This window comes from Heloderma suspectum, chromosome 1, assembly GCF_057233095.1.
Source record: "Heloderma suspectum isolate Gila_16-S chromosome 1, 16-S_ref, whole genome shotgun sequence".
Lineage (NCBI taxonomy): Eukaryota > Metazoa > Chordata > Lepidosauria > Squamata > Helodermatidae > Heloderma > Heloderma suspectum.
This window is the reverse complement of record NC_139458.1, coordinates 382937069-382962965: the sequence shown is the minus strand read 5'-3', so window position 1 is coordinate 382962965 and position 25897 is coordinate 382937069. Positions and strand designations below refer to the sequence as shown.

Genomic DNA, 25897 nt, shown 5'->3' with positions numbered 1-25897 from the left:
CTTTAAGCATCTGCACTCCTAAAAGCATTTCCCTCATGCCAAGGCTGTTATCAGCATGCTAGGCTCTGAGCAATGGCATAATCTGGAACAATACAATGTACTCAAAGCACTTTTAACCCCTAGGAACATTATGGGTAGTATCCTATTGTGCCCGTGCACTTGCATGATCTGTTGCTTGCACAATAGGGCTTTTGCGATACTAAAAATAACCAAGAACGAGCAGAAATGCTCATTTCAGGAATGGGCCAGGTCAGTGGCGCTTGCAAAAGGGAGCTCTGCTGGTCTATCCCAAATAACCTCATTTCTGGGGTTATTTTTAAAATCACAAAAGCCTGGTTGTGAAAGTGGTGGATGCTGAGAGACCAATGGAACCACTGAAGATAGAGTATATTCCTGATTCTTCAGATGTGGACATATTTTCAAACCTTTAGAAAGTTAGTCTCTGTTATTTATACAGCATTCTAATTAGGAAAGCTCTTTACAATCTTTGTGCATGCTGTCAAAAGAGCCCTTACTTTTTATTTCCATTTAGATAGATGGGAAAAGGTTGAGAAACAGTGATTACTTAGGATTACCATGGCTCAGGTGGGACTTGATGCCCAATTTCTATCCTCAAACCATATTGCCTCTCATGGGAAATGGGTCAGCTTGATTACCCCTCTCTCTCACTTTTACTGGCTAAAGTGTACTCATCTACCATTTGCAAGTAAAGACTGATAAAGAAAATTATGTGCAGAATAGTTTTCAAAAGGCCAAGTGCCTCTTATTATACTATCCCAAACATCTCTCAAAGTGGGTGGTGGGCCTCTCTAGTAGGCAGGGCAGAAACTTGGGAAACTTCACTACCTGCTCCACTCAATTTTTTCTGTGCATTATGGATGAACCAGGAAGCAAAAGCCATTGCGAAGGAAACTGTATGGGCAGAGGTCAATCAACTCCCTGCCCACAGTTAATATGGTTTGGAAAAAAATGTGGGGGAGAGAGGGAGCCTGGGTCTATCATGAAGGCTGCAGTAGTTCTTAGTATTACGATGATGTACTGTGAGTATTCCTGAAAGACAATCCAGGCCTTGTATTAAAAACCAAAGTATGCAAGACAATAGTGAATAGATATTTCCAATGCAAAAAAATCCAAAAATAGTCTGACAAATAATATGACCTGATGCATGTACATTAATTCTATCTTCAAAGAAAAACCAACTCCAACAACTCATGTAGTGGGGATCTGGATTTATATCCCTTTGCCATATATTCATCTTCAAAGCCTCGAATTTCCTGACTTGGCTTGCTGAACCTGGAGTCTGGGTACCACAACCAATCCTCTTCTCTATGTAATCAAGGTTTACTTTAGCTAGGGATATTTTTTGCCAAAGACACATTATTTCAGCTATCCTAGAAGCCACAGTTGTGAAGAAAATAAAAGCTTTTCTTAGGCCATGTACTCAAAAGGTTTATTTGGGGAAATACAATCTAAATCAGAATGTTTCCCTTTTAAAAATTGTACAGCTAGTTAAGAGTGTTCTTTCACTAAATCACAGTTAATATGTAAACATGCTAATCTAGAAAAAGCATTTTTCAGGCTTTTTGCTCAAATACATATTTGTTATTGTGAATTATTACAATAGTACAGCTATAAGAGGACTTGTGTGATTTTGTGATATCATGGGGACACATCTATAAAAATAGCTTTCATTTTAATTCTTCAAGATGATGTCCTATGAATAAACCAATCAGCCTTAACAATACCATTAGAAGTCTCAGTCTATATGCCTTTCATGAGGAGGAAAACTCTGTGGTTACAGGTTAGGCCAACCTTCTCTAAACTGGTGCCCTCCAGATGTGTGGACTACAATTTCCAGCATCTGCCCAGCCAGCATGGCTGGCTGGGCAGATGTTGGGAGTTATAGTCCAATATATATAGAGAGTGCTGGGTTGGGGAAAGCTGGGTTATACAGCCTGAGGACCCTACACCATAAGGATACACCATCTTTCTGACACAAGAAACTATTCTTATTCTATCATCCTGAAATAACATTCCCTTTAGTAATGAAGTTTATATGGCATTCTGTAATACTGACAGAGTTTGGGGATTATATCTGTCAAGGTTATGTAAATGAAGACTATTAATCATTAACATCTTGTTTGGAGATATGTTGTATATGCCTTTAACGCAGAGCATGACACACTTTGGGACCCCATACACACTAGAGTAGTTTTTTTTAAACAATGGAACAGGGCTCTATCACCACTAGAAATTAGAAGATACATTTGTATTTATAGATTGGCTTTGCCAATGCATGAGTTAATCAAAACTACCATGCATAAGTAACATAAGTAATTACTTTGGTCATTAACAGTCATAAGAAATAGCTCCATAAGGAACATCAGTGTATTTTTACACCACTCTCGGACTACAGAAATTTACTCAGTTTTTATGGCTCATGTGGTTTCTAGATGCTGTGATTAGCAATTAACTCGAGCTGGAACATCATTCTTCAGATATGGGCACATACATCTACGATGAATTGGACTGAAAGCAGAAAACACTTCATAAAGGATCACTAACAGCCAGCAGATGGTGGTAATTTTCCTGTCATTGCTGACCAGTGCCAGATTTGAAATGGTGACAGAGGTGAAAAGCTTCACATCCCATTACCAATCCCCTATTCCACCTTTGTAAGCCTTGTAAAGACCTTACTCCCGGAGAAAGCAGCTCAGCTTAACAGGTTGTTTTTGCAATTTTATGCCACTCCAGGAAGTCATTGTAAATCCAATCCTGTTATGAGAAATTTCACAATCTTACAGTTCACAAGTTGAAAATTCAAATAGTACTGGAAAAAGAGTTTTAGAATCTCTGATTTAGTTGGGTTAGCCCAACTTCAATTAATTTTCACAAGTTATAATTATCTAATTGATCAAAGTCTAAACTAAATCACATTTAGGCTGCAATTCTATACCCACTTACCTGGGAGTAAGCCTCACTGAACTCAGTGGGACTTACTTCTGAGTAGACATGCATAGGTTTTCACTGTTAAAGTAATATATGACAATTCACACTGGAAAAGGAATTCAAGTTAACTTAGTGGATTTTTTTTTGAAAAAAATCAGCAGTGCTAAAACACTCGCTAAAGGTACAATCCTATGCATGTTTAGATGGAAAAAGTCCTACAAATCCCAGCATTCCTCAGCCAGCCATGCAGGCTGGGGAGTGCTGGGAGTTGTAGGACTTTTTTTCCATCTAAACATGCATAGGATTGTACTCTAAATTACTGTTTGAATTAAGGTAAGAAAATTGCCTTGAATATAAGAGGTTTAACGCAGTTTTGCAAATTTTATTTCAAAATGTCAAATTCTGAAAATTGTGTCTAGGTTACAACTCAAATAGTAGAAACTCTGAAACTAACATCCAGTTTGGGGGGGTATCACTGTGGCATCTGGAACAGCAAATTAAAACTTTGCTAATGTTAAGTTCACATTTTTAAAGATTGTATAGAATTAGTATCACTACTCAAGAATAAGGCTATGCAGGCTTTGCATCTGCTCTTACTTGGCAAGGTTTTTTTTGCTAGATGATATGCTTTAAAAAAAATAGTTGGTCTTTTACCAAGTGAACATGATACCGATAGTGCATTTGTGCAATCATTAACCATCATGTGAAGCTAACCCAATGAATACTCTACCCAATGCTAGGGATTATCACTGTATGAACATATGGTTGGTGAACTGGCATTGAGAAATGTTTTATAGGAAAGTGGCATTACTTCACCGCTGTTGATTTAAAGGTTAGCCAATCAGAAAGGTGCAGAATGAAAATCTGCTTTCACATTTCTGTTCCTCACTACAGCCTGAAAAATGCATTGGCAATTAGCAATTCCCCTCACCTCTCCCAGTTCGCTGTGTGAGAAAGCTCAGAACTCATCTTATAAATTGCTCTTTTGAAGATCAAAGGGAAGCGGAATTTGTCTGTGTGTGCAGTAGACGAGATTGTAATTTAATGGAATTTTCAGGGAAGGTTTCGTGGCATGTTCCCATGACAGCTCCAGGATAAAGGATTCAGGGGAGCTCTGTGACTCTTCCCTTCTGAGCGCCATCCTTGCCTTTAATTGGCACCTCATTAGAAATTAATGAAAATGACATCCTCTCTTCTTCCTGCTCTAGGCACAGCACACTACAAAAAGCCCCATCGCAATTCATAACACATTCAATTTATATAGCAATGGCTCTTAAGCATTATTTATGAGATGTGAATTTCTTGTCAGCAGTTAATAAGCTATACAGAATAGAAGAGAATGGGAAAAAGATTGTGAGCATACACAAGAAAATGTTTCAGCAGAAAAGAGACTCTGTGTTTGAAGCACCTTTGTGGTGGTTTTCCTCTCTACTAAACTATTCAGAGACGGCCCCTGCTACAACTCCTACCATTCTATTAAATGCACCTAATATCCTAGAACAAAATTAGAGCCATAATGTTGCTGGCTCTGGGATATATTAAAATAGTTCATAATAATGAACACTTTTTGGAAGGAGAGAGAATAAACAGAAGCAGCCCCGCGCCACTGTTATCACTTCTGAGCTTAAAAACACATACACACCGTCATCAATACAGTTGCTAAAAGCATATTCCTCAGAGTGTACATATCATGTGAGCCCACCCCCAACTCTAAGGTCCTGTTAGCAGAGAAGGGAGGCTGATGCCATCCTTTGACACCAAAGGAATCAGGGAAGAGTGCAAGAGAGTTTTGATGATGTAGGCTTGGATTCCTCCCCGTATCCCAAAAATAACTTTTTGGCAGCAGAGGGGAGCTTAGCCCAACTTCAGTGTTGAAAGAATTTGGGGAAAAGGAAATTTGGTTTAGATGATCCATCAAACCATCTGGTAGGCATTCTTAGAGACCAGTCCCCTCCCACCTGCATGAGTTCTTTTTGGGTCATGGTCCCCCTTATATTATTAGGATTTAGAACAGAGGTCAGGAGCCTGTGACTCTCCAGATGTTCTTGGATTTTAATTCCCATCAGCCCTATCCAGCAAGGCCAATGGTCACAAATGATGGGAGTTGTAGTCCAACAACTGGAGGACCACAGTATCCACACCTCTAATTTAGAAGCTATAAAAGGCATAAGCAATACATCAAAGTGCATGGAAAATGGTAATCTGTGAATTATGCAGACTATAGCCTTTTAAAACTTTAGGGGTCGAAGACAGCATGCTAAAAAGTGCTTTGAAGAAACCAAAGAAGGCAATATAGATCCTAGAGAATTGGTATTGTGTACTACCGGTGGTCCAGACCTAGGATCACAGAGCTGGAAGAGATCTCATAGGACATCTAGTCCAACCTACTGCCAGTTCATCAAATCTACTACTACAGCACACCTGATAGGTGGCCATCCAGCCTCTGCTTAAAAACCTCTTAACGAAGAAGAGTCTACCACTTTTCCTCTGCTGTACAGCATATACAGTCAGGAAATTCCTCCTAAAGTTTTGTTGCAATACCCTTTATTGTAATTCGAACATGTTGGTTCAGGTCCTACCTCCTCAAGCAATAGAAAACAAATTTGCTCCATTATCTATAGGAGAGTCCTTCAAATATTTGAAGATGGCTATGATATTGCCTTTTAATTGTTACTTCTCCAGGTTAAACATACCCAACTCCTTCAACCTTTCCCCATTGTACTTGGTCTCCAAGCCCTTCATCAATCAAGATTGCCACCATGTTGCATAGAAGCAAAAGCCTCCAGAAGCAGCATTCCATAGAGCAAATTGTGTCATTAGTTATAGGTGGCCAACGTTTTTGGAAAGATTCCCACAAATTAAGTCATAATTATAAGACAGGTCAATTCTAGCAATCACTACAGTATTTATGGAACCCTCAGTGCCTTGATCTAGTTTTCCCTCCAGTCTACTGAGCAGGCGCCACAGAGGGAAGCAGGAATTCAGGCTATATTTGAGCCAGGCACCCAAGCCCTCCTGATTTCATCCAGGTGTATCATAAACCTTGGCTGTCTGTGACAATTGTGAGGCACCGAAACTGCTGATTGGCCATCTATCAGGCAGGTAATAAATGGAGTGTAAAACCTGCACTTAACACTAACATTATAAGCAAAAGCCCTGCAGTTTTGTAATACAGAGACACAGTGTTCACTTTGAAATGTACATACTTCTCTTAAGAGTACAAATTACCAGCATGGTAGATATTTATTTATTTAGTGCATTTCTAATCTACCCAATAATGAATGTAGTATGACGGACAGACATTTGAGAGACCTAATTTTTGTGAGAGTTGCTTGCATAGCAGATAGTGGTCCAGTTTGGACGATGGACTTTGCCTAATAAGCCAAGATAAGAACAAGTGTTTTCCCTGTGGTATTCAACCCCTTAGCAGCCCAAGTAATTAAACCAGGATGTCTCTAATTAACCAGAGTTTCCTGTCTCATCCAAAGTGGGAAACTATGGTTACCAGCTTTGGAACAAGGCAGGATATCAAACCAACTTCAAATTAGAGATGTTCTGGTTTGATTGCTCGCACTGTGAAGGGAGGAATGAAGAGGCTGCATTCGTTGGCAAAAGGCTTATTCATATAATGGCTTAATAAGCTTAGATATGATTGTCTGGATATGGCCAGTGTCATTAATATTTTCCAGAGGGTTAGCCATGTTAGCCTGTTGCAGCAAAAACAACTAAGAGCCTTGTGGTACCTTAAAGATTAACATATTTATTATGGAGTAGGCTTTCATGAGCTAGAGTCTACTTCATCATATGCAAAAAGTATTATCCTACTTTGGCAGATATATATACACACACACACACACACAGTTGTAAAAGGGGGGGGGAGGATTGTAAAAGTGAGGTCAGAGGGAAATGAAACATAAAAAGCTTAAATATATGTAAAAACCTTACACTGACCACTAACAAAAGTGTTGATAGAACCAAAGATCCTGACATTTCTAAGCTTACAGAAAAGAATACTCATATTACCAATTTTATATAATAACTGGGACCCAGAAAGGAGTTAAAAACAAAATGTAAAATAAGAAAAGGCAGATATGTATCTTTTTGAAATAATTATTTCTTGCTGTCATATTATGCTGTCAGGGTGGTATCAGCTATTTGTGGAGACTACTATTTAATGATAATTGACAACACAAAAACTTAAATTAAAACCAAAAGGGAATGAGGATATGTGCATAATTTCCATTATCACAAACAGACGCATAAGCAAACAAAATCAGGGAGCCCCACTCTGAGGAAATTAAAATACCTGAAAGATTTCCAACATGTTGCCCATTTTTTCCCCACTACCAGTACTAAAATGTATTTTAACAAACTGGGTGAAACAGGCATTAAGAACCCCTGAATTTAGATTTGCACATCTGAAAAAGGCAATACATTTTTTTTTTTTTTTTGCACAGGGATCCATTACTTTTTATGTTTATCACATTTTTCACCAATCTGAATTCTAAAGTCTGCTGAGAGGATGATGGTTCAACAATATAGAATTATGAAGAAATCCAAGTAAATTCTCCATTAATGTTGTGCTAATCAGTATTCATATGGATACACTGCCAGCCTGTCTCCCAGCTATTACTATTGTAAAATGAACTTGCACCCACAGAAGATAAAGAAAATGTGTTCTTCAGTAACTGAATAGTATTCCAAAGAAGACAACCACCTCGTCCTCTTTGGTTGGTACTACGATCTGGCTGGTTTACTCTCCAGTGAAACAGATAAATTGCATATTGTATTAACCCCACAACGATGATTCCTAAACGGGATTTGTCCTTCAAAATTAATAAGCCACACACACACACACACACACACACATGTGCATACACATACACACACAGAGAGAAAACACAGAGACTGAGATTTTTTTTGGAAAGAATTATAGTATCAAAATTAGCAATTTCTCAGGAGACCTGGCATGAGGTGTTTCGGTGCTGCTTTTTAAACCGAAGAACAAGGACAAAATGACCTGTATTACTTCCAATGCTAGTACTTTTGGTTTTTTGACTCATCATTTTGTGATTTTGCTATGTGGATAATTTTGTTTCCTGAGGTAGACAAAGCTACAAAATATAAAGAGTAAAACATAAGAATAGGTCTTTAAAATACTCAACAAATTGTTTCATAGTAATTTTATTTGGGAATGTATTTAGTTAGCGTCACTGCATCTTATTTGCAATTGGCAAAGTATCAAAAATGTACTCAGCGAACAGTAAAAAGTAAGTTCTGCTGATTTATTGTTTTTTCTCATATGGGTCTAGCTTATATTGTCTGTAGACGTCATGAATTTCTCCAATGACACTGTGCTCTTTATTGACTATATGCAATAATACAGTATTTAAGCACAATAATTGTTTTTTCTATGACACAGGATTATCAACACGACCCAGCAAATGGGATCCACATGCATTACTAGGGGTTCTCTATTACTTGCTATGGAACAAATATAATGGATATTTGCAGTTCCACTGGCAGAATGCAAACCCCATGCCCTTGCTCTCCTGTCGATCATTATTTATAGCAGGGGTTGGCACCTTCAGTGGGCTGGGAGCTGCACTGGCCTCCCTGGAACCCACTGAGGGCTGCACCCCTCCCCTGCCACTGGAAGTGGCTGCCCAACATGATTCCCAGCAATTCCCAGCATGTCCCGTTTCCCAACAGAATTGCTGTTTCTGCAGAGAAACAGGTTATGTGCTTCCACACACCTTGCTTCCCAGCAGAAACGCTGGGAATCCGGTAGCAAGGTGGTTGCAGGGGGCCCAGTGGGGTATGTGAAATCCTATGTAGCTCACAGCCTGCGTATTGCCCAGCCCTGATTTACAGTAACAGGTCAGCAAGCCACTACCAATCTTGGAATAGATTCCTCACTGTGTGGAAACTCCCCCCACCCCCAATCACTCTGGGGTGAATTATCTGCATGCCTGCTGGCCTTGTTAACGCTTCAATGTGCACTCAAGAGTTTCATCTACTTTGTGGCTCTACTGTACTGCTCTTGTCAGTACCGGCTCCAGTATTTTGGTGGCCCTTGGGCAAGATACCTTTAGTGGGCCCCTTTAATCTGAAACAGGCAACGTGTGCAAACCAATAATTCTTTTTTGTTGCCTCTGACCTTCTGAACAGTGCAAGAATAGCAGGGCTGTCTGGGCAGTGGGGCCTTTGCTAGTCTTAAGACCCCAGAAAATACCAGAACATGCCACCCACCGGGGCTGCTTGTGGCTTTTCAAAGTGCTTGTGCTGGTGTGTATCTAGCTGTGCCATCCTGAGAATGTATGACAAATGTTCATGTAGTGTGGTTTCGCAATATGAACTCCTCACATAGTGTCTCCGGGTGATGCCAATTTGAAAGTAAACAACCCAAAATATTTTAGTTCTAGAATTGTCTTCAGTTCTCCACAGAGTTGATCGGGAGTGAATATAAGCTTGCTGAATATATGTTTTCACAAGGATTTGTTATTACAATGTAAAAATTCACTAAACTTGTGGAAGACTGCCACAAATAGAAATAGATTTTTGGGTACTCCAATTTCTACATGCACGTAGTAAAGGGCAAAGAAACAATCCCAAACCATACCAATGTTGACTGTCTATTGGAGTTTTGCCAACCTGCTCTGTTCTAGAAATGTGCAAGTGGTGGGCTCTGCTTGTGCAATGGAATCAGCGGGGCTGGCCACTTGCAGAATGGAACTGGTGGTGGGCTCTGCTTGCTGATGGTCACCATTGGATACTACCCAATATATCTATTTGCACCTACTTGGGGCACTATTCAAAATATATTTATTATCTCAAATAAGTCGGTAGTGACCAGTGTGCTCAGCACCAAGGACTACGTTGGAAAAAAGTTGTGAACAAAAATGGCTTCAGTGAATAATCACAGCTACCTCACAATAATTATATTACTTTGTCAGGTCATAAACATGGTGTATATCATGTTATTATATTACCCATCCCAGCTTCAGGGCCTTAACATTTAATATTTTTAAACATTACAAAGTAGTCTCAACGTAAGCACTGGCCTGGCCTATAGCAGCTTCTGTAATACCTGCCTCAGATGTTTGTAAGTTTGTATCACTTTATCCAGCCCTGATGAGGCCTTCCAAATTCCCTATTTATTAAGCTTCCCCACAGTGAATTTTCTAAAAATATGTATTTTTACAAAGTGTTGTTCTATTAAGGTATCATTGTAGTGCAGGCCAGGGAATAGGTTTGCTGAGCATCCTGTGGTTAACAGGATGGGAGATCCGGGTTCTAGTCCCCACTCGGCCATGGAAGCTCACTGGGTGACTTTGGGCCAGTCACAGACTCTCAGCCCAACCCACCTCACAGGGTTGTTGTTGTGAGGATAAAATGGAGAGGAGGAGGAGTATGTACACCACCTTGAGTTCCTTGGAGGAAAAAAGGCGGGATATAAATGTAATAAATAAATAAATAAACATGGTGACTACGCTGCATATTATCATCTTCTATGCTCATCTCTGTGTGCATCAACAAACATTTAGATAGATGCTCCAACAGGCTCTCAAGGAACTCATCCTTTGAACAGAATACAACTTCAACTCACAGAGAGGGATGGGGGTTCTGTGGCTTGTTCCGTTTCCTTATAGGTTTTCAAGGAGACTTGTCTGCAAATGTCAGTTTTATAATCAAGTTCATAAACAACATTATCAACATTAACTGCAGAAGAAATATATCCAGGGATGATATTACACTCCTGCATAAACATCTCAAAGGGCAACATTACCTGTACAGAGGGGGGGGGGGAGAGGCAATGCTGGATTTAACATATAAACCTATAAATATTTTGGTTTGAAGGTATCACTACAGGTCGGGAGAAGGAGTTTTTACGTTATTAAAAAAATGACATCTAATGGCTCCCTTTAAGCAGAAAAAATGCTTTTATATCTACGTGTTTAAATGTGCGCGCGCGCATGTGTGGGGTATCAATATTCAATATTTGTAGATGCTATTTATGTACTCCCTAGGGTTGGATCCAGATTTGTCCCTCTACAAATGGAAAGCCTTCTTCTGTTTGCAGAAGTAACTAGGATCCAGTGGATGCTTTCTGTTGGAGGAAGGGGGCAGATCAACAATTATCCCTCCTCCAAGCCTCTGGAACAGAATGGTGGCACTGTGGGCTGCCTGGGGAGTGGAGAATCAGAGAAAATTGCTTCCCTCCAGTGTCAGTGGAACTTGGCTGAGCACAAATCTGGATCCCACCCATAATTGGCAAGCCAGGTTAAAAGGCCGGCATGTTAACTGTTTCCATTTTTTTTAAAGAAAGCCCATTATAAAGTACATTTTCAATTAAAACCTTGGACTTCGAAGGAATAATTTTGGTTAGGCACTATCACATTTCATGCTCACTATTCTCCTTTATTTCATATATAAAGACAAATGTTGTGCCCATGGAGAGAGAGAGAGTGAGAGAGAGATTTCAGAAAGACATTAACACGCTCCTTCATTCAAACTGTGACAGAAGCAACTATAAAACAGCACCTAGTTCACCAATCATGTTTGGCAAAAATATATATACACAGGTGCAACGGCGGCCTTTTCATTACCTTAGCCGGCATTTTACTGAGCAAGCCCAAGAAGAATGTTTCAATCAGAAGCCTCTATGTGCTAATGTTAGGCAGTGATGTAGTCAGTGGCCTGCTTTTTCCTGTCCATGTAACGAGACATATCTGAAAATCTCTCAGCTACATCTGTACAGTCTGGCCACTTTTAATTTTTAAGCCTCTAAAATAATACATCTGGAAACACATTACCCCGAAGCAGTACTAGTCACACAGGTTGCATGCAATGAAGAATAGCATTATTATGCACAGATGATCTCTGAATACATATGAACAAATTTGGTTCAGTAACATACCATACTGACATATTGATGTAGCGCTATTGAAAAAAAAGGCAAGTGTATTTCTATTTGCTGCTACGCTGTGGATTATCACTGGGATTCTTTTCATGATGACTCACCATGCTTGATTGTCCCCACTTCAATAAAGAACCATTTACACATGATGTCTCAAGGTCCTATATGGAGATCCCTCATACAAAGCTGTTCTTCACATTACAGTGAACAGATAAAACCTCAGGGAGGTCAAATCTATGCAGTGGCAGTCTTGCATGTGTCAGGAGTCACTGGATTGGGCATGTGCCTTTTATACAAGAAGACTGCTATATCTGATGGCACAAGAGCAGAAACATAGACCTACTTCTAAATAAGGGCCCTTCAACAGGCCGATTATACCTTTACCTCAGTGTAGGTTATAAAGGTAAGTTATACTTCTTTACACACAAGAGTACAATGCTTTAGTTTATTTGTCAGGATTCTCAAAGCCCTTCACTTTGTTAGGTTGTAACTAGGGCTGTGCACTGCTTTGGACAGAGGCCCGAAGCCTGATTTCGAGCAGGTGCTTCGGGTCACTTTGAGCCCCTTCTGAGGCGAAGTGGAGGGGGCACGAAGCGGGTCAGGGGCTCTCTGAAGCATCTTGGTGTGCTTTGGAGCTTCGGCACCCCCGGCCCAGCCGCGCCGGCACCTCCAGGTCCTTGAGAGCCGCCCATCACCATCACTGAGAGCTGCCCATCGCCGCCGCCGCCACCGCCTCTGTTGCTACTGCCTCCACCACCATCATTGCCATCGCTGGCTCTGTTGCCATCGCCACACCGCTGTCATCACCGTCGCCAGCTCCTGAGGCCTGGATGTGTGCCAGGTCTTATTGTAGGGAGTCACCATTTTTAAAATAGCAACTTTCTGGCGATGACGGCAGCGACAGCAATGGAGAAGGTGGCAAGGTAAGGAGCTGGGGGTTTGTGTGGGGGTGTCAGGCCCCCCCCAAAGTGGGATTCGGCCATCTGAATCCCACTTTGGGTTTGGGGCCGAGTTGGGTCGGGGGCCCCCCGAATCAGCCCAAACCGAATTAGGCCTGCCTCCGAAGCCATGAAGGGGCTTCTGAGTCGGATCGGGGCGTCCCTGCAAAGCCCTAGTTGTAACTACTTTAAATAATTAGAGAGATTTCATTATATTGTTTCTTTACAGTGAAAACTGCATCACAATAACATGACCCAGATTTTCTCCAGATATGCAAGGGGGGCTTAACAGGTCCCTAAAGGAAAGCTTATTCTCAAAACTGGCTGCCAGTCCTTACCACAGCGACATGATCCCAGTTCCTGTTGTACCAGCTCCAGTTTTGTTTGGCACTGGAAACACCGGCGTCTGCTCTTCTGTTTGGAACGGCTGATTTCTTCAGGCCTGTCATGACTGTCCTCCAGTAACCGTGGTCGCTTCTCAGGAGATGCCTCGCTCTCCAACTGTGAATCTGTTGTTTTGGGAGAAACATTTAGGAGTACAGCATTAGCTTTTCTTCAGTGAGGCCTCTACTCAGTCACAATTAATGGCCTGCAACTTGCAAACAGACTCACTTGCCAACAGTGCATTCCTTTTTATTCCCTTGAATGCATACACCCTCTTTATTGTCAAAACAGGCATCAGGTAAGGAATCTATATAAGCTTTGCTCCCCAAAAGCCCCCTTCTTGGTTCAGAAAACCAAATATAAAATGAACTGGCTAACTCTTCATGGTTGTGCATTGTGCCAACACATGGAGAGAGAATACCAGCCTAGACAAGTATAGGTTTCGTTTTTCGTCTCATTTATAGGTTCTCCTATGCAACTTTAGCCCCACTTCCCTTATACAAAACAATGCTGCTTCTGATGAAAAGCAACTGAACACAAATTCGGCCTATTCCCTGGCTGAGGAAGAGAGAGATTTTTAGGGCACAGTGAGCTAGCTGTACGTCCAATAACCAAACGAAGGCACATGAAAGTATCATACTGTGCCTCCCTCTCTCTACAAGGATAACAATCTAAATGTAAATGATTATACACAGACAAGATAAACTAAACACAACATGTACATGCTGCTACAGATACAAAATGCTCAGAGGATCTCTCTTTAAAACTAGTCAAGGCACCACGTATTTTAATAACCTTATTTGTAATTTTTCTGTCTCTCTGGAAAATAATGTTGTTGACAAAGAGTTGAGATATGAAAATACATTTCTTTAAAAAGCTCTAAACTGAAAGGTGCTTGAGGTAAACCATTTATAAGAAGAGGGTGGGGAGCTAATGCACCTTACACTTGTAATACTCAGAATACCTTCAAGGAGTAAAAAACCCTTTTCAAACCTACTACCCACTTTAAAAGACTATGTGGGCATGTGCTTCAAATAAGAGCCAAGTGGTTAGAATGCTGAAATGGATTCTGTCCCCATCACTTCTGCTGATGCTGAGATATGCTGGCAAATCAAATCACTTCATAGGCTTGGAAGTGCCTACATCTGAACATAGTTGTGACTCCCTTAGGGTATGTTAGAGAATCCTCTCCTTCCCTGGCACCCAAGAGCGGGGGTGGGGGGGAGGCTAGGTAAGCCAAATTAGATAGGGGTTTAGTTTCTTCTGCTTTACCACTGGAGTTAAATCCACCGTAAAATATTTCAATGGATCTCTATCTGTCACCACCTTCTGAGTTAAGGAGCATCAGGACATTTGTATACTATGGCAGAGACATCTTCCTGGGATACTGAGCTACAACTCTTATCAGTTTTCAATCTCAATCCACTCAACGATCCTAGAGTGATGGCAGAGAGGCTAAGACAATAACGTTGGATGAAATAAGTTTAGCTATAATCCCCTCAAAATCAGTTTACTTAACCCAAAATTAAGATAAAAGACAAAGAACACAGGAATGCAGTAAAGGAAATAAGCAGATAAAACACCGGGTCTAATACTTGCACTAGCTGATAAAAATACAGGTAGCTTATGTGTTATGTGAAACTAGCAGAATCATAGTCTTAAGTAGCAGGAGAGAGAAATCAAAATTTTTCTCTGCCCTCTTGGCAGAAGATGCAGTATGTAATTCAGGGAGCATAGTTTCTGCTAACTCCATCTAAAGACCCCTAACTAATATCTTGGTTGTGTAAGTATAGGACCTTGTCTGAAAAACTGATGCAATGGCATAGGCATAAGCTGCTTTAGGATACAGGGCAGGAGTGCAACAGAAGGTCAACTAATGGTAGCAACATGTACTTTTGTCCCTTAAAACAGGAAAGCAAGTTGGGTCACTTAGATATAAACTTAGAAATTATATATAATTTAAGCAATTTAATCTGTTGCATCCCTAAAGTTCTGCGACAATAGCTTAATAAGATTTTAGGATAGGATAAATGTGTTCTGGATTTACTCCGCATGTACATGGTATACCTTTCTATTTCTCAAGAAACATTCAAGCATCTTACAACATAACATAAAATATTTAAAAAAGAGCTCAAACTATTTAAAAAAAAAGGTGAGTTTTTAAATTTCCTTTCTCAAGGCTGGAAGTAGATCACTTGTGTAGGCAAACACTTTGCAACCTTTTCACTTAAGGAAAGTTGAAAGAAGGACCTCCAGGAAGGGGTCAAGAGGGAAAGAGAGGCATTCCCTCCCTCTGATCTTGGTTTGGGGGTATTCTGTATAGAAGCCTCTACAAAACAGTAATAGCTATCGCCCAGCTGCTAATATCGCCTTTCTGGGAAAATGCTTGACAGGGTGACGGTTCAATTCTGTTGGATGAAACAGATTATCTACACCCATTTCAATTTGGGTTTATGTTGGGGTTTGGAGGAGTACAACCATGTTGATTCTCCTTGATCTCGCAGCAGTTTTTGATTGCCTCAACCATGGTATTCTGCTAGAACAGCTCTGAGGGTTAAGGCTGTGGGGTTGGCAAAGCGATATTATGGTTCTGCTCTCACCAGTAGGGCCAGTTTCAGAAAGTAGCTCTGGCAGATTTCTGCTCTGCCTCATGGCACTTGAATTGTGGAGTCCCACAACATTTTATCTTACCCCTTATGTTCTTTAACATCTATTTGAAGGTGCTGGATGAGGTCATCATGTCTTGGAGTGAAGTGTCATCAGTATGCTGGTGACACCTAGCTCTATTTTCTGATGTTATCTCAATCAGGTGAGGCTGTGGAGTTGTTGAACCAGGGGTCTCCAACCTTTTTGGACCCATGGGCATGTTTGGGAATTTGAGAAACTGCTGTGGGCGTCACCGCAAAATGGCTCTCACAGTGGATGTGGCCAGTCACATAATAACTGCTGTGCAGGCCTGGCTAGTCAAAAGTGAGTTAAAGAGGTGGTGCTGGGGGAGAGAAATAGTGAGGCTAGAGACTGAGGAGGGGAAATAGCAAGGCAAGGGGGTAGAGGCTAGAAAGGGAGAGAAAGAAGAATGCCCTAACATTTTCCGAAGTTTTTCTTAAAACCATTTTTTAAAGGGGGCAGGGAGGGGAGAACTTCATAGGTGCCACGGGAGGTCCCCATGGGTACCATGGTGCCTAGAGGCACCATGTTGGGAACCCATGGTCTAGACTCAGTAATGAGCTGCATGAGGGCTAGTAAACTGGATCTGAATCCTGGTAAGATGGAGGTGCTGTGGATAGGCGGTTCCCAGGTCCAGAAAGTTGGTGTGCATCCTCTTTGGGTTGCACTCTCTGTGAAAGAGCACATGTGTAGCCTGGGTTTCCTCTTTGATCCAAGAGGCCCAGGTGGACTCAGAGACTCAGAGTACCTTTTGTCAGCTTTGGCTGGTTCACCGCCAACTTTATTAGACAAGCATAACCTGATTATACTGATTCATACTCTAGTAACCTTCAGGTTAGATCACTGTAATGTGTTGTATGTGGGGCATCTCTGAAGCTTTAACTAGTGCAGAATTTGGCAAGTAAAATTCTGACTGATTTGTCTAGGTGGAGCTATATATCACACTCATTCTGAAGGAATTACATTGCTATTGATTTGCTTCTGAGCCTAATTCAAGGTGCTAGTGTTTACCCTTTAAAACCCTAAATAGCTTGAGACCCACACACTTTATGAAGTGCTTCCTGTAGTACCAACCTGACCATGCATTAAGATCATCCTATGAGGCTCTTCTCTAAGTTCCTTCAGCAAGCATTATGGAGGTACAAAGGAGAGGGCCATTTCTGTGGTGGCGCCCTGGCTCTGGAATGCCCTCCCCAGTGAGATCTGATGCCAACACTGTATTTTTTTTTTAGGTGCCAGGTTTCTTTTGCTTGAGCATTTTAACTTTGTTTATATTTTATTCTGATTGTGTGGCTTTTAGCTGGTTGATGAATTTTGTTTTAATTCCCCTCAATTTTTATTCGTGTTTTCTTCTGTTTTAATTAGATTATACGTTCAGTTTTATTTTTGTACAACAGATAGGAAATAAGGATTTCTCTAGACTACAGTTTCTAAGGATATAAGTTTTTCTCATTGTAGACAGTCTACAACATTGAAAAAAAATAAAAATTAAGTAATTCAGAAGAGGAAAATTTTAAATTGCAGCCTTGAGGGAAAACAAGAGTGCTGTCCTTAAAAATTGTTTTGTCTCCAGCTGCAACTTACATTTGTTCATACTGTTACTGTTCATGTCTTCATTATTCAATGTTCTCTCCCCATAATTTCCAAATAAATTGTGTCAAGGCTGTCAGTGCTGAATTTCAATCTCTTTTAATCTCCTGCCATAGCAGAGTTTGCAGCCTGTACAAACATAGCTTCACTAACAGCACTGTGGCACTTCCTTGATGTTTCAGGGAATTGTTCTCCCCGATAGAGATAAGCACGTGGAAGATATACAATGGAATTCGTAAATAGAAAAGAGGAGAAAAAAGGCTAGGAAGTGTCAGGGGAGAAAAAGCTCATCCATCTCTACTTGCTTCTCAAGAAAAGACTATAGTTAATGTAATCTCTGGCATGATGACAGTATCTGAGGCAACCATCAGGTCCCTCCCCCACTCAAAGACCTATCATAGCCTGAGAGATTGACATTTATGATCGCAACTGCCTACGCAAACATCACTAAGGGCATTAACTAACGAACCTTCAAACATCACTGCCACAGTTCCTCAGACTGTTTAAAAAAGGAACTTGAGCCATCAAAAATAAATCCATCAAGAATTCTGCAAACTAGGCATGGGCTGAAGAGGGAAGTAGTAGGAGGGGAGGAAGAGAAGCAAGTATCTAGGAGTAAAAGGAGGCAACAGTGTGATCTGACGAGAACCCAGGAGTAGTCCACAAACATACATAGACCAGATCTCACTGATTTCTGGGTGGAGGTGGGTGGGGGGGAAGATGAAAAGACCAAGAACTAACAACAAGCTTTAAATAACTGCCATGTGAAAATGTCCCAAAGCCAATTTTAGGTCACATTAAAGAACCATGGCCACACTGGACATAAGTGATAGACAAGAATTCTTCAGTTAGATGAGTTTGCCTGCCCTAGCTGAAAGAAATTTCTCCACAACAAGCACTATTTACATTTCCAAGTATGCACCATTTAGTGCACACACAATATTTTGCCTTGAGTGTTAATTGCTACAAATTTGGAACTGTGGAACAAAGCTCTCTGCAATGTATGTGATGTGAATTTCAAAGGTAAAATCATAGCCTTTGAAAGCTGCATTTGCTTGCAGCTGCCAAATATTTAAAATATAGGAGAACCATTTTTTAAAAGTTGCTGTTTAGTTTCCTACTTAGAGTTGTCGCGTGCCAGCAGAAACATCTGTATAAGAGACAGTATAAGTATTCTCATTCCAGCTTCCATTGCCTTCCATTATTTCCTACAATTCATCTTCTGGACTGAATATACTCAGAAGAGAATTTTTACTATAGAGAATTTGAAACTTGCTTTTTAAAAACAAAACCTTCTAAGATTTTATGTTTAACCTTATTTTGAATTACTTCTGCAATGAGAAAGGCTGAAGCAGAAAACTAATTTTGTATGGAAAGAGCCTATTTAGATTTTTTTAGCTAGTCCTTAACAACAAATTACTCATAAGGAAGGCTATGCTGCTGACTAAGGGAAATATATAATACTCTGTGGCACTGACTTAAAGTACCCCAGAGAAAAAGCTTTATAACTTCTAAGTCTATGATATACCAACCATGACATTATGATTAAAAATTAAGCATACAAAAATTGTTCTACAAAACTACTGTAAAACTGAACAAAACACATGAATATTCAATGATTAAAAAACTGCCACGTTAAGACCAGAGTTAAGTCTATCTCATGTTGGCTCAAGCTCCACAAAGCCAGGAAACTGGAAGCGAAGGTTGATGCCTTAACAGACATGCCCTATGATCAGTAATGATGTTGCGCAATGTCAAAAATTCTGTTTGCTTACAACTTACCCTCCATGCACCCACACTTTTCCTAGATCTTAAAGGCCCAAATCCAGATGGGGAGAATGGAGTTCCTGGGGCCACAAAGATGCCCCACATTGTCCTGGCATTGTATTACTTTATGAAGCATCTGCGTTTTACTGTATTGCTAGTGGAATCCTCCTGTGAGTTGATCCATGCCTGTATGTTGCTTGTACAAGCATAGCCAATGGTGAGGGAAGATTAGAGTTGTAGGCCAAAAAGTCTGGAGGGTCACAAGTTGCTCATTATTTGCACTGGGTATTTAAATACCAAGAGGTGTTTGGTGATTATGGTCTTGTTGTAGCCAATTGGCACCATGCCATATCAACATAGGATGGTATACAATTAACTCCTCCTACTGATGGGGAAGGGCAAGTCCCCCCTGGCAGCCCACCCTCGAAATCTGATCCAGAGGGTTGGGAGACCATCGAGAGCAAATTGTGGGGCACAGGGGGCTGCAAGGGGAAGGAGATGAGGAGAAAGTCCTGCTGTGTCAGTGGACGTCTGCTCGTGTGACACTATATTTAATCCTTTGCTCAGTATAAGCTCTCTTTCTGTGGAACTCCCTCCCTCTGGTTGTCAGGCAGACACCAACATAGTTTTGTTTCTGGCACCTGCTGAAGACATTTTCATTTCAACAAGTCTTCCCTGAGTGACCAGCCATGATTACCTTGGTAATCTGTTTTTTATTTTATTTTTAATATTGTTTTTTATTCCTTTTATCTTTTATTGTCCACAGCTCCAGGATTTGTTTAGATGGAGAGTGGTATATAAATGTTGTAAAAAAAAAATAAATAAAAATAAAACATAAGTTGGACAGAGGAAAATCTATAGTTCGGACAGAGGAAAATCTATAGTTCCTATCCAGTATAAAATATGGTTTGCAACTACCTTCCAGAAATGAGAGAATGAAAGGTATAACTATGTTATACAGGTTAATCTGGAACGTGGGGAGTTGTAAACCCAAGCAAAGAATAGATGTTGATGCCCTCTCTTTCACAAAACTTTCTTTCTTTCTGTAATTTCTTTATTATATTTATATCCTGCTTTTTTTTCTCCTTAAGGTGGCGTCCTTAAGGTGGCGTACATTATCCTACTCCTCTCCATTTTATCCTCACAACAACAACCTTGTGAGGTAGGTTGGGCTGAGAGTCTGTGATTGGCCCAAAGTCACCCAGTGAGCTTCCATGGCCAGGAGGGGACTAGAACCCAGATCTCCCGACTCCCCATCCAACACTCTAGCCACTACACCACACTGGCTTTTAGAATGAGTATTAGCTTTTACTGGATCAGATGTAGCCTCAAAATAGGGGGCTGTGGAATTTTAGACAACCTTCTCCAGTCCCCTAGAAACACTGACATGGAAGAACCCATATCATTATGGTGTAAGGTAACAGAGCTACTTCCAGTCTCCTCCTAGTAAGCACAGAAGTTGCAAAATACCCTTGAAAATCACAACTGTACACTCACAAGATTTCACAATGACTACTGAAGTTAAGTTTGTGATGCTGAAAAACTGCTTCTTTCAAACATGTAGAAATAAGCACCACCTTTGGGATGCTTTTTACATGCCAAAGCCTGCAGAAGTATCAGCCTCCAAAGATTAGTTTCCCTGCTACAAATACTCATTTTTGGCATGTCACAAGAGCAATCAGGTGGTGCTTTTCTACGGATTGAAATGTTTAATGCGGTGTTTAATGTGGTACATGAAATAAGTGTTTTTCAACACACCCAGATATCTCAGGCTAGTTCAAAGAAGACTGTTTTCTTACACAGATCACTTTTGTTTAGGAAATCGTGTATGCTCTCAAATAGACACATGTCTATTTTGTTCTGTGTACACAGATTTCTCATGAAATATTTTCTCTTTTACAATGATGAATTTGTGTTTTTTTAGGACAAGTTTTAAAATATATTGTTTTAGTTGCACTTTACTCCCTCAAAATGTGTTCTGTTATTTATTCATTTAGAAAACATATCTTCCCCGTTCTGTTACAATCACAATGCACAGAACAGCTTACAACAATTTAAAAACACCCACAAAACACAAATATTGATAAAAAAGCACAAATAATAGTTGAGGAAGAATGGAATGAATTTGCCCCAGTTAACTAAGATGAAGTTCTGATCGCCGATTTGATATTTTTAGAAGGCTGGAGGATATACTAGGGCAGGGTGACCTTCCCCAAAATTTGAGAAATATTTGCTAGGCAGAAATAGAAATTGGCTGTCACTAAACAGTAATTTTAACACATTCTCCGTAAGGAAGACACAGGAAGACTAAATAAGGATAAAATGTGCTAAGAAATCTGACCCTCTAAAAATGGTGTATTTTAAAAATTTTTTTTGCATTATTGTACATATTAATCAATCCATTATTTATTGTTATGATCAATGACCAGCATGGACCAACATTTTAACTAAAATGTTTGCAATCCTGTATTTATATTTTCCAGTGGTTTTGCAAGCGCGGACAAATATTATTCTTCCACAGCTTCAAAATATAGAGATATAAAATTTTCAGACAGCATGATGAGAAACTGTGGTCAACTGTAGCTTCCCTACTGCATTTACATGGGTTGAAAGAGATAAACGTCAGTGTTATGTGCCTGTGTACAGTATGCATATTTTGTCCTACATAGAGCAATATTAGTACAGGAAAACCGTCACATTTTAAAAGTGCCTAATGCTGTGCTTTATCATGCTGTAATTTAAACTGATCATAAAAGGAATATACTCTTTGCACTGTTAAGGCCACTGATGTGAAAGACTTGTATTTCAGATCGGACAGAACACCATTTTTGTTAAAAGCTCAGGGTTGTATCCAATGGTGTCCTCCTGCCAGCAGAAGAGACACTGCAGTTGGATTGAATCTCCTCTCCCCCCTGCAGCCCGCCTGGGCAGATCTGCCCCTCCCTCCCCAGGTTTGCTCCGAAGGGTTGGGGAACCTTCCAAAGTTAGATGGGGTGTGCAGGGGGCTGCAAGGGGGAGGATGGTAAACTCTCATTTCACAAGTGCAATCGGTTCACGTAACATTGGATTTAGCCCTCATACTCCTTTGTTGGTGATTGGACAGATCTCCTCCCCCTCATTTTATGCTGCTAAATCACTCCCTCCTTTACTTTGCCCTGTTAAACCAGACAAGAAGGAACTCCAGCCTGAGTTACTATAAACTCTACTTTTAAGAATACGCACATGAAATCTCCTCCTCCAACACAATATATACGTTTTACAACTAAGACAGCAATCCTATGGCCCTTAGAAAGAATCTGGAGGGCCATAGGATAGTTCAGATTCCTGGATCTGAGGTCGGAGGCAGCATTCCAACCTTGGGCCAGGAGCCCGAGCTCTCTGCCCCCTCTCCCACAAAGGCAAACTCGGAGGGAAGGGAAAGGGGGTGTGCCATATCCCCAGGCCTCCCCAGCTGATGCCATATCCATAGGCCTCCCCAACCTCCTTCCCTCCCCCCTCCCTGATGCCTCAGTTAGATGGGTGAAAAGCTCATCTAGCGAAAATACAGAGTGGGAGGAGCATGGAGATGAAGATTGCCTCGGCCGAGCCTCCTGCTCTGCTTTGGATGGTCGTAAGCCTCCAAGTTCGCCCTAAGTGATTTAAATGGTGAAATGTACTTTGGTTAGCTGTGGTCAGTTAATAGTGTGAGAAAGGCCTTATGTACTTTCCACTGGTGAGTGCCAACTAGGTTGTAGCCCAAATGGGGTCACTGCTAAACAAGGAAGTGGTACATGTAGGCAGCTTAGAAATCTTTAAAATAAAAAGAAACCAAATAAATATCAGCATGTTCAGGGGAACCCAAAGCTCACAGAAGTACAATCTTTAGCAAAAAATCCCCTTAAGGTGGGCAGCTTATGCCAGAAATAGTTATTTTAATGTTTAGTGAACATGGCAGTTTTCTTCATTGTTTTACTACAACTGACAGGATCCAATGCAATGTCCGCAAAGTATCTCTCCACATTTTGGTAGGAGAAGAAAGTGATTTGTCTCTCTCCCCCAAAATATGGAAACATGGGAGATAATACATGTGATATCAAAAATAGGCACCAAATTAGACAATAAAATTCCATCAACATCCATCATGCTATCCTGGTACATTATCATCTCGCAGCCTCTATTAGCCTTTGCTGTGTCAGTGCAAGTCTTGGACACTTTATCCTGTTTATAATTGCTGATGAGTGGTAATAAGGCCTCTATGCTTCAGCTCCTGTACGTTCCACTTCACTGCCCACCTATTAGGTAATAACTTTTATTTACAGCCTTGCTTGATGTGCTGTTCTATTAGTACAACTGAGAAGTGAACAGGGTAAAAAAAGTGTCATTAATAGGCACTGTCACTGCAGGACTGATGATGTACAGTACACCTTTGTTCTATCATCACATGCCTTCCAGTGAGATGGTCCAAAGATAGCAGGATTTGTAACACAGTGCTAAATTCCACCATTCAAATACTAAAGAGCTCCTTAAAGAGCACCTTAAAGGTCAACTGAACAACAAAATTCTCTCAAAGTTGTTTTTATAATAAAAAGCCTCACTAACCTTTTTTATACAGTTAGCACAGACACTTTACCACTGCAGAGCGATAGAATACCTAATTAATGGTAGGACCAGAGCTTTTTGTCCTTGCTGGACATGTTATGCATGATAAAAATGTGAGTATGAAAGAGGGAGCTTAAACATACAGCCAAACCCAAGGAACTAGTCATTGGATTTGATATTTCTACTGCATTTCCAGTTAAATTATCATCTTCTGTAGCGTTAGAGGCTCCATCACAGTTGCTGTCCACAATCTAACAAAGCACAACACAAACAATAACACAAACAATAACAATAACTATAACTGTGGAATTATGTCATGTGCATTTCATTTAAACAAAACAAAACCTGTCTGACTGGGACTATTTTTCTTACCAGTAGAATCTACAAACCAACTATACACTATGGTGGTAAAGAGCCAACTACATGTTACCTGTCAACATGTGTAATGAAACTAAAAGGGCTATTTTTGTAAACAAAAACAGATTTAATAGGTCAGGTTCTTCCACAGACAGGGGACATCTTTCCCCACTTATGTTCCACTTCAGTTCTCCTACTGACAAGCTGCTTTTCTTCTTGCAGGGCTGCAGTTGCATGATTATGCAGTAACAGTGGAACTAAAAAGATACTCAAATGCACATAGGTTTTATGACCCTTTCTCTTACACAGAGCATAGCTAACCTGAGAAAATCACTCCTACCAAATATACTAGTAACTCCATTTTAAAAGACAGACCAATGAATGAAGAAAATGCCAATAGCTGTTATGTGCACTGTTCAATATAAATATTTTACACAAAAAGCACAAGTAGCCATGTTGGCCATCAGCAAAATTCCACAATCCATATTAGTTTAATACCTTTAGTAAGTCAACCAAAAGATCACAAAAATGGTGATCTTTTGGTTGACCTAACAAAAGCATTATGCTAATACAGCAGGACTCTACACTGGAGGAAGAGGATTCTATACCACCTGAAGCTGGGACTTTATTCTCTGAGGTAAATCCCTCCATCTACAAGGTAAAACAATCCAATTTGCCTTTGACTGACTTCTTACCTACTTTAGATGATCTAAAAACATCTCCAGCTTTGTCAATATAGCCTATTTTCTCTCTGTTTCCACTGCCAAAGGAGCCTGTGTGTTTCGCCCAAGATGGAGACATTTCGGAGTATATAGTTGGGTTTTATATTATCAAAATAGAGAATCAAATATATGCTTTTCTTCCACCAAGCAGCCAGGGGAGCTCCAGCAACTGCAGGTGAAACCTGAAACCATCACATCACCTGCTAGAGCCTTATCTGAATGTTTGCAGATCCTTCCTCCCCCATTCCATCTCAAGATTGTGATCATGCAGATACCGCAACGTCAACATCAAGCCAGTGTTTTTTTCCTCTCTCTTCCTCCCCTGCTTTTTAAAACATCTAATGAAGAGATCTGGAAAGCATGCACATTTTCATGTGTTATTTTTGTTGGGTTTTGAAATAACATTTTACTGTCTTTAACATATGAGGGACACCTAAAATGCCAGAGGTGGGATGGGAAAATATAGGAAATGGCATTTTCTTCCTCCACCAACCATATCTGGCTATTTAGTTACAGAAATTAAGAAAAAAGAATACTGGGATAGATAAGACTGGCTGGACCCCAGTACGTCACCATCCAACATGTTAGAACTAACCATTCCAGTGCATTTTTCATTTACCTCCACCTTAAGATAAATAGTATTATATTATGCTAGCTAGCAAATGTGGAAGAATCACCGTTTTGTGTCACAATTTCTGAACTGTTTGTTTCCAACCACCCCACACATTATTCTCTGTTTCAATAACTGCAGGCACCTCCAGTCAGGAATACAAGCAGTCATTGGTGGCTAGGACTGCCCGTGACTCCATCTTGCTTGCTAATACTGATGATGCATGGCAATGTACATATATGTATGCATGCATGCATGTATGTATGTATGTATGTAAGCAATTAGAGGTTCACTCTGGTGCTCCAGCCCAAAGAAAACAACTGTTTAGTGATGTGTTCACACTTATAGAAATGTTACGTAACATTGTTAAATGTTATAATGATTTTAAAAGTTCAGTTCATCATTTCCCAAAAGT

General features: G+C 40.4%; 1 protein-coding gene across 2 annotated transcripts in view; it reads right to left on the bottom strand.

Annotated features, from left to right (window-relative positions):
- Positions 1 to 25897, bottom strand: part of ZFAND3 (zinc finger AN1-type containing 3) — a 202940-nt gene that overhangs the window by 19058 nt on the left and 157985 nt on the right. For both annotated transcript variants that reach the window (XM_084828515.1, XM_084828514.1), the window contains one exon: positions 13146 to 13316. In XM_084828515.1, the coding sequence (XP_084684641.1) occupies positions 13146 to 13316 (171 nt within the window). The remainder of the gene's footprint in view (positions 1 to 13145; positions 13317 to 25897) is intronic.